This window comes from Lutra lutra, chromosome X (assembly GCF_902655055.1).
Source record: "Lutra lutra chromosome X, mLutLut1.2, whole genome shotgun sequence".
Lineage (NCBI taxonomy): Eukaryota > Metazoa > Chordata > Mammalia > Carnivora > Mustelidae > Lutra > Lutra lutra.
In genome coordinates this window covers 84,754,812-84,764,491 of record NC_062296.1, presented here as the reverse complement: position 1 = coordinate 84,764,491, position 9,680 = coordinate 84,754,812, and the positions used below count along the sequence as shown (strand labels likewise).

The window sequence follows — 9,680 nt, the reverse complement described above, 5'->3', positions numbered from 1 at the left end:
GCAGCATGTTGATGAATTTGCTGTTCTCCTTTTATTATCTTTTTTTTTTTTTAAAGATTTTATTTATTTATTTGACAGAGAGAAATCACAAGTAGGCAGAGAGGCAGGCAGACAGAGAGGAGGAAGCAGGCTCCCTGCTGAGCAGAAAGCCCGATGTGGGGCTCGAACCCAGGACCTGGGATCATGACCTGAGCCGAAGGCAGCGGCTTAACCCACTGAGCCACCCAGGCGCCCCTATCTTTTTTTTTTTTTTTAAACATCCGTATTTCCTGCACTCCTGTCCCCCTTTCCATCTTGGAACTAAAAAGGTAACTTTTGGCTTCGTGGATCCCTCTTTCATCTTTAATAATCTGAGCTTATTTTTATTGTCTTTGTTCTTTGTCTAATTTCTGAAAAGGGAAACTTTGCTCATTACTGTGGAGGCTCTCATCTTTTCTAACATAAGCATTTAAGGTTATAAAATTCCTTCAAAGCCCTGGGTTTTTCATATCTCACAAGCTTTGTTCCATTTTCATTGACTTCTGGATATTTTAAAGGTTTTGTTGACGTCTTTCGCTTGGGAGTTATTTAGCAATTTAAACATTTCCAAATGTACTTGCATCATTTACCTTTTAAAAGGTCAGAGATCGTGGTCTGCATATTATATTTCACTAGTTCCTTCTTTATGGCTTAGTGTATAATCACCGTTTTAATGCTCCAGGTGTACTCAGAGAAGCCAAATTTGTGTTCTCAAAGTGTTGCATAGGCCTGTGTACGTGTCCATTAGGCAAAGGTTGTTGATTGTGTCGTTTGGATCTTCTGTCCTTGATGAGATGCTGTTGGGCCCCTCGACTTAGCAGTAGTCAAGACGTGTGCTCCCGTCTCCCGTAGCGAAGACTGTCCTCCTCCTGGTTCTCATCATGCTTCCTTTCCATATGCTGAAGCGATCCTACTGGGTACGTCCGTATTCAAGACGGAAATCTCTTCTTGATGAATTTCATCTTTTATCCTCCTGTAGTCAGCCTTTTCATCCCTAATACTACTTTTTGTCCTCAAGTCTATTTTAGCCGATGTCCCCACAGCTTGCTTCTGGTTACCATCTGCCTGACAGGGACTTTTTCATCCTTTTATGGTTCCTCCTTCACGTTCACGTGCTGATAAACAGCACACATCTCTCTATATTAATCCAGTGGGCATGTCTTTTAACTGGCAGTCTGGATTGTGTAATCCTCATGCTCTGTGGCTTGTTTCTAAATTTTTCTCCTAGACTGGGGCTTGTCTCACCTTGTCTGTTTCTATGCTTTATCCTGTCGTGTAGGGAGGTTGAGAAGGTGGTGGGAAGAGGAGGGGCTAGAGTTGATGGAAACAAGTAGAAGAATCCAAAGTATTTAGCAAACAACAGCTCTCCCCAAGCAGCAAAGGGCTCTGGATGAGGCATGAGAAATTTCAAGAAGCATGACCGAGGCCAAGAAGATGACCTGAGGGCTAAGTGCTTATGACAGGCACTGGACAGGTGGTCCAGCAGCCATCTCCCTTCTTCCTCATTAACAGAACCCCAACTTTGTGTCATCTGTGACAGGTGAGGTCTCAGAATGTGGCTTCTACCCCTCAGGTCCAGGATAGTTCTAGATTTACAACTACCATAGTTCCTAAAGCTGTCTTGTTAATCCTTACTGGCTTTGCCAGCGATTGGTCTAAAATTGGTATGTAGTTCCGTTCTGGCCAATGAGAATTAAGGGGAAGTTTGCTAAGGGGAGGAAGGCGGGTGGGGAGGGGTGAGTGGGAGAGAGAGAGAAGCGAGAGAGAGGAGCTTGGGAACGCTGTGCCCCTCCTTCCTGGTCAGTATGCTGTGTTTTCCGCGTGTGATGCCCTAAGCTGTTGGCGGCCATTTTGCAAGCACAGGAGACGATGCCCCTGACTCTGCAGATGGGAAAGGCGTGGATCCTTCATGATATTGTTGAACCCGGGTCCCAACCCTGCAACTTCCCAGTGCCAGACTCCTTGCCAAAATAGAGCCATGTCTTTATCGTTTGAGCCACTGATGGCTGCATAGTCTCTGCTGCACAGCTCCAAGTATCGAGAATCCTGAAGAATTTGTCCACTTGTAGGATCCAGCCTTTTCGAGTTCCAGGAGCAGACAGGCCTTCTGAGTGTACCCCCCAGGTGGTGCCGGCCCACACTGAGGCAGAAAACACTCCGGGCAGAGCTTGTGGGCCCTTTATCCTCCGCTCTCCTCGGCCCTGTCCTCTGTCACACTGTCCAGGCCAGAGGCTGAGAATTCCACAAGTCAGAGCTTTCGCTAAGACTGAAACTGGATGGGAAATGCAAATGCCTCTAAAAGGGCCTGCAAGGAGCATCTCAGGGGACAGAGGAGCCTCGCTCAGAGTGAGGACAGAAGGGGAGCAGAGGCATTTGGGGGTCGTGTTTAAACAGGAACTCACTGAATGGTTACCTTTACTATCTAATTTTTTTCATAAGCAAACACTTATGTAGCTCTTACTCTGGGGCCGAGTGATATCCAAGCACTTTAAGAATATTAATATATTGGGGCGCCTGGGTGGCTCAGTGGGTTAAGCCTCTGCCTTCGGCTCGGGTCATGATCTCAGGGTCTGGGATCGAGCCCCGCATCGGGCTCTCTGCTCACCGGGGAGCCTGCTTCCCCTCTCTCTCTCTGCCTGGCTCTCTGCTTACTTGTGATCTCTGTCAAATAAAGATTTAAAAAAAAAGAATATTAATATATTTAATCCTTGCAACAACCACATGAGTTGGAAGCGCTATGATGAACCCCAGCTTACAGAGCATTCGGGCCTGGCATGCCAGCCCCCGCTTGGGCCGGTGCTCTTGGATGTTCTGGAGGCAAGGCAGCTCTCTTGGTTTCAAGCAAACAGCCCCCTGCCTACACTGTCTGCTTCTGGGCCCCAAACCCTCTGGGGCTGCAGTCCTGGTGGGGTGGACTGGACCACCTGTGTGGCCTTGTCCCATGACTGTGCCCATCCCAGGCTCTTTCTTCTCCCAAGGCCTCAGTACCTCTCCCAACTAGGGGAGCAGGCTCAGACCTCTCTTTTCACACCAGGCCCTTGGAGACAGGTTCTAGGAGGAAGAAGGAATTCAGAGGTTGATGAAAATAGGGCTTTGAAGCTCTCCATTCCTCTGCCTCAAAGCGCCATCCTCTTTCTCCGTTCGCCCTGCTTCATCCTTGGTCCACAACAGAGAGCCCTGCTCAGGGCAGAGCAGAGGATAGTAACCTTGACCTCTCTAGAGTGGTAGTGATTGATGCCTGAATTGGGCCAACGCAGGCGTTGCCAGGTTGCAGTCCTGACACTGCTCTAAAAATTTTTTTTTAAATTCCCATTATCTAATTGTTTGTGGTCCTCCACAACCTTACACGATGAGCACTATTATCCCCATGTGACATATGAGGAAACGCAGCTCAGAAAGTGACTTCATGTCCATGGCCGTGGCCACGTAGCTTCAAAGTAGCCTACTTGTGGTCTGTCAAATAAATAAATAAAATCTTTTTTTTTTTTTTTTGACGGAGAGAGAGATCACAAGTAGGCAGAGAGGCAGGCAGAGAGAGAGGAAGGGAAGCAGGCTCCCTGCTGAGCAGATAGCCCCATGTGGGGCTCGATCCCAGGACTCCGGGATCATGACCTGAGCTGAAGGCAGAGGCTTTAACCCACTGAGCCACCCAGGCGCCCCAATAAATAAAATCTTAAAAAAAAAAAAAAAAAAGATTTGTAGTTCCCACTGCACAGACCATGTTTCTTCCAATTGGGAACCCTCAGAGAAAATGGAGTTGGACCTGGCCTCCCTACTTTAGCTCGGGAGCCAAGGGCGATGGGGGGTGGGGGGCTGGCACGGAGAAGCCCACAGCGCTGTTAGTCCAGCCCTGACCCTGCGGCGCACTCCGGGCACTCGAGCGCCTCCCGGCTGGGTGTGCCCCGTTCCTGAGCTGGGTGGAGCGTTTCACATCACACCAGGCTGCGCATTTGCAAAGAGGATTTGGATCGGCTTAGGCTGAGCTGTTTTTTTTTTTTTAAGTCCCTGTATGCTAAACTGAGACTTCCTGTCCCCTGCAATACTCTCTCCATATGTACCATCCAAACCTTGTGTAAACCAAGGAAACGAGTCTCTCTTCTGAGGTAAATTTGTAAAGGCAGCGCAGGGTTCTTTGCCCAGATTTAGGTGAACATGGAGTCTTGAGACCCAGGCTTCAGTCTGGATCTACAGTGGGAGCATTTATGCAAGCCACATGCCTGGTGAGCCTTAAATTTCACCATTTGTAAAATCCTGGTGCTACTAATGCTCAGGTGACTAAGCAAATGTATGCTGAAGATCGGGTTGTTCTCGACCAACATCTGAGGGCTGTAGGGTTGGAAATCTCGGCCGCCTCCCTCGGTCTTTCTAAGACACCTGAGGCTGGCCCAGAAGTAAGACCCTCAGAAGACCCTCACTCCAGGGACCCCTCAGAGCCCGTCCTGTGGGCCTCACCTGTTCCCAGTGTATTTCCACACTCTCCCCTTTGCGGTGCACACCCCCGGGCAGCCTCCTGGAGTGTTCCCCTGACCACTGCTTCTCATCAGGGAGCTCTTCCCTTCCTCCCCGGGATGAGTCACTACGTTGCTTGCTTGCTTTCCATTGTGCTTTTTTTAAGTTCAAAAAAAGAAATGTGTCAAATTTAAAACTCCGCACAGCACATCTATTTAAAGTGCAGAGGAAGAAGCCTTCGAGCGAGTGCAGAACCCGAAGGCCTCGGCCCCAGTCTTCCTGAGCTTTCGAAGGTCCCGACTTGAAAGGCGGGGCGTGCTTGCGGTCCCCTCTGGGCTGGGGACAGGAGAAGCGGGAGGGGAGCAGCGTCTCTGCAGGGGCAGACAAGGGTAGGCGAAGACTTGCTTGAAGGCGAGCCCCAGGGCAACTGGACGGTTTGCAGCCTCCCCGCCCCCGCCACCCAGTGGTCGCGGGCCTGGCGTTCCAGGGGCGGGAAGCGGCCAGGCTGAGGCCAGCCGACAGTTGTGTGCATGCCTGGTGTGTGTTTGCTGGAAGACGGCCTGGGGACCGAGATGGGGCAGCGGTCCGAGGGGGGGACAGGAATGGCCCCGCTCAGTCATCTGATGGCCCCTGCTTTGCCACTACCCGATTCTTGCCCTGAACCGCCGCAGAGCAGGGGTGCGCAGAGCAGGGGAGCCCGCTGGCGTCTCAGGAGCAGCTGACGAAGGTCTGGCACCTTAGGCACTTGCTTCCTTCCCTCTGCTTTCCAGACACAGTCCCCGCAGAGCTGCTGTCTGGTGAAACTCTTCCCTCCTTGGCCCTGAGCTACAGCCCGTGGCCCTGCTTCCCTCCCCAGCGAACCTCTCTGGCAGACACGTTCCCGAGACAGAACTGACAACTGGGGGGCGGTGGGGGCAGAGCGGGTAGGTCTGCGCCGGGATTGCCTCCCAGGAGCTGGGCCGGGTCCTTCCGCAGAGGCCTTCACGACTAAGAGGCATTTCTTCATCCCACCCTGCTGGGCCATATTCCTGTGGGCCGAGCACCGCCGCGCCTGAAGCGGGCCACAAAAACTGCTTTCTGAGCAATTCATGTCTCCGAACAGCTGACATATTGCGATAAGGCAGAGGGAGGCGTCACGTGACTTCAGAGTTCATTGGTTCCGATGATCCCACTCTGTCTGAGAAGGCGTTTTTGCCAAAATTGCACATATGTTCCTTAAAAACACACAGTTGTTTTCTGGTGGAATTGTTCCCTCTCCCAAACCGTCGAACACTCGGAGTGTTAGACTCCAGAATAGTCTCTTGCGGCTTCGGTTCTTCTCATGCCTCCGAGAGCTCTCTTGGTAACTCAAAGAAGCGGCTTTTCCTAAATGGCTTTGAGAAAGGCAAGGGGGCACTGGGCTCTAAGAGGCGACAACGTGGCTTTACCGTCCCCTTGCAAGTGGTGGAATCAGTGGCCAAGTCCGGGTGAACAGAAGGCATTCTGGGACTATGCAAAGTGCAGAGACACACACAACAGATGGCAGGGACTTCAAAAGCATAAGAGTCACCTTGAAAGATAATGGCACCGAAGGAAGGGGTGGGAGGCTTTTGTACCCTCTGACAACAAGGAAGCAGGGAAGACAAAAGCTATTTGCCAGACTTGTGCGTGTATGTACCGAACTGAGCGATGGTTCTGCTATAATTTACATCAAGGGAGGCTGAGCCTCCTGTCGTCCTGTCCAGAAATAAATGGCATCAATCAGCTGACAAACTGTTTCTCTGGCCTCCTGATCTTCTGGTCTTTTTTCTTTTCCTTTTTTTTTTTTTTTTTTTAAAAACACAGGGAGCATTTAAGTTCTATTTAGGCAGCTAATGTATAACAGTCTCATTCCATTCACTAGGCCCCAGAAAAGTGGCAGAAGCTCTAATGGACCTTTTGACAGATGCCCACCCCATGAGACACGGGCAAGACCTGGAGACCTGTCTGCCTCTGGCCCTTGGCCTGGCTGGGGGCTACCATCGGACAAATCTGGATTCATGTGAACCGGGAATTCCAGGCTCCGACTGCCAGAAGCGGGGAGCAGAAGGGGATCCCTGTGATTCCCTCACACGTAGCCCCGTGCCGGTCTGCGGGCCTTGGTGTACCTTTGATGATGGGCAAACTGGGATGCACAGAGGCTACATCACTCACCCCCAGGTCACAGAGCTGGGCTAGAAGGCCAGTCTGACTCTGAGACAGAACCTTCGTCCTTGCTGCTGGCTTCACCTGGGTCAAAGCCAGGGTGAGCAGCAGGTGGGGCGGCCGACAGATTTTCAATGGATGTTAAATGTTTGTTCCTGGCTCCGAAAAAGAACATGCTACCTCCCAGGCCCAGTAAAGGTCAAAACTGGCCTTTCTGCTCTGCGAAGGACAGAGGGACGAGCAGCAGGGGCCGCGGGCCACGCTCACCTGGCGTGGAAGCCCAGTGGGCCGTGGCTGGGATAGTGGCCACACAGGGCCTCTGCCATCCCCAAGCATCTGTTCCTCTCCGCGGCATGGGCCTCAGCTGCTCATGAAAGGCAGCAAGACTCCAAAGCCCGTTCTCCTTCTTTGAAGCTGACAGCTTGATGCCTGTGAAAATGCGATACTATTTCAGGATTTCATTTGAAAGAGGCTTCAAAAGAGGGAACCGAAGGCACTGCTGAATTGCTTATTATGGCTCTGCCCCCCGGCCCGCACCTCGGCTGGCGAGCCCCGCCACGGTGTCTGTGGTTTGCGTACCATCCACGGGCAGGTGATGTTCTAAATTAGCATCTGGCTCAATGGGGAGGGCTGTAACTCTTCTGGAGCTTTCTCTCCCAAGAAGCCACAGGGACTTTCACAGCTTGTGCCTTTGTTACGTTGCCTGCCTTGGAGACGACCCTCCGGGAAGTCTAGCCCGTGAAGTGCGTGAGCCTCATGCCCGTTAGGCATGTCTTTCAAGACCCCAAAACAAAGGTTATGAAAATGCTATCTGAAGCCAGGCTGGCTGTGCCCACCTCCCTGCCCCAGACCCTCAGAGGCACACGGGCCCAAACATGCCTCCCTGGAAAGACAGGGCACAGACAGGGAGCCCCGCAGGAGCGCGGGGGAGTGTGGCGCCAGGCCGGGCCATGTGCCCCGTGGGCAGGAGCCGCGGCCAGGCCGATGGGCCGCTGAGCTCCGCGCCACCGCCTGCGCTCCGGGTGGGCCCCGCCTTCCGGTCCCCGCAGCGGCTGGGTCTCTGCTGGGTCTGTGCCACGGAGCGCGCACAGCTTTCTCACTAGCCTTCCCGCCCCGCTGAGGCCCTTGAGCGCCGAGTCACACCTCCTGTAGCTTTGTGTTCCCGCCCCTGGCGCGGAAAGTGTGCAGCATGTGCGGACATTAATGGGGAAGGGGGAGAGGAGCAGGGAGAAGTCCGTGGGAGCGGAACGGACGGATTCCGGTGTGGCTCTGTATGTACCACCCCGGGCCTCAGCAAAGAAAGAATTACAAACGAGGTCCCCAAGTCGCACGTGCATGGGGCGTGGACACCACCAAGCCTGGGTTAGGAGCGCTAGGCCGTGTGTTTCTCGACTCTCTCTCCCTGGGGCCCAGCTGAAGAGCGGCTCTCCCGCGTCGAGAATAGGGGTCAATACTGCATTTGGACTCTGAGGGGCTCTGGGCACCTCTGTGTCCCCTCAAAGCAGCGATAGTATCAGCTTTCTCCCCCTTCACATAAACCTCTGAGCCAGCGATCCCGGGGCCATGTTCCCCACCTCAGAGGCAGTCGTCACAAATCTTAACCCGTCACCCTCCAGCAGCTGGAGCTCACCATTTAACCACTGGGGGTGGCTTGTCCCCCAAAGTCTGCCACCCGCAGAGACTGGTCCTTGTTGCCCCCCCCCCAGCCCCCAAAAGGTAAGACAGTGCCTAGAGAGAAAATTCTGGTCACCAAATACCACCAAATACCAGCGAGGCCCTCTCCTACGAGCATCTGCCCTTGCTTGACATTCCAGGCCCCCAGGCACGCCTGCCTTCCAGCGGACGGGCTCAAGTGGCCAACCCGGCTCTGCGCTAAGACGGAAGCGTTGTCTGTGCGAGGGCGCGCCACTCGGCTCCCGGGCATCTGGGCCCGAGCGCTGCTCATGGAAACCTCCCCCCCCACCCGCCCCAGGTGCAGGAGGAGATACCGCCCCCCCCGCAGGGTGGTCACCGCATGTGGGGGTAGGGGGCCCAGGCCTTCAGGAGGGACTTCCTGCTCTGGTCCCCAAACAACAGTTGGCCCAGCTATAAGGAGAGTTGGCACCTCCCCTGCCTCTGTGTGTGTGTGTGTGTGTGTGTGTGTGTGTGTGTCTGCGTGCGCGCGACGTCTAGAAGATGTGGGTTTTTTTTTTTCTCTATATAAGGCAGAAGAAATCTCTAATTCATAAGGAGCCAGGATAAAAGCCTTGAGACCACAAGCCAGAGTTAACCGCAAGCAGTTTTCTCAATCTCGGCAAGAGCGGATGCTGTCACACAAAGGTAGCTCTGCCGGCAAAACAGCAAGAGCCCTAGAAAGCAACAAGGCGCAACGAAACCGAACTTGCACAGAACGACAGAGTTGTTCTATTGGTAAACGGTTTGGTCCACTACAGACTAGTGGACAGACTACATCCCGGTAAGACGCTCTCCTTGTCAAGGTCCATTCCTGCTGCAGGAAGGCTCTTCCCATCTTTACATGTGTCGCTAGCACCGCCGACTGATTGCAGGAACTCTCAGCGAGAGCCGGTTGAAGCTGGCTTCTCCATTCACACTGCACTCAAAAGGGGACCAGTTTCCAATTCCTCTTCAGACTCCGAGACCAGATGTTGCAGCAAATGTTACAGTGAAGCGAACCTAGACGGGGATCCTGTGGCGCTCCTGAGGGGAGCACGGGACTCCTGCTCGGACAGACACTGGTTTCAGGTCCACTGCTGCCACCTCCTCCCGGCCAGGGTTTCTGATGGGACATGCTTCTGCACCAATACAGGGGACCCTGGGGAACAGAAGGTTCCCAACGACGCTAGGGGGCAAGCGACAGTCTCAGGGCACCAAGACCCTACTGCATCTGGCAGCCTGAATTGGGCAGCACTTCCTGCAAATGAGAAGCCACTGCCTTCGTTAGGTAGGTCATTGTCCCATAGGCCCCACTTGGAGCACTGTCATAAAAGAAGTGGCAAATGCCCGTGGCTTGGTCTTTGTCCAGGGTGTCCACGGCTCCAATTGACATCTGC

The 9,680-nt window shown here is 53.3% G+C and overlaps 1 protein-coding gene across 6 annotated transcripts in view; it reads right to left on the bottom strand.

Annotated features, from left to right (window-relative positions):
- Nucleotides 1–315: 315 nt before the first annotated feature.
- PHKA2 (phosphorylase kinase regulatory subunit alpha 2) overlaps nucleotides 316–9,680 on the bottom strand; it is an 84,879-nt gene continuing 75,514 nt past the window's right edge. For 3 of the 6 annotated variants that reach the window (XM_047715241.1, XM_047715238.1, XM_047715242.1), the window contains one exon: nucleotides 9,014–9,442. In XM_047715241.1, coding sequence (XP_047571197.1) covers nucleotides 9,227–9,442 — 216 coding nt within the window. In that variant the 3' untranslated portion in view covers nucleotides 9,014–9,226. Of the gene's footprint in view, nucleotides 929–6,808; nucleotides 7,060–9,013; nucleotides 9,677–9,680 lie in introns of those variants that run through there. The other 3 variants (XM_047715243.1, XM_047715244.1, XM_047715239.1) reach the window with 3 other exon arrangements.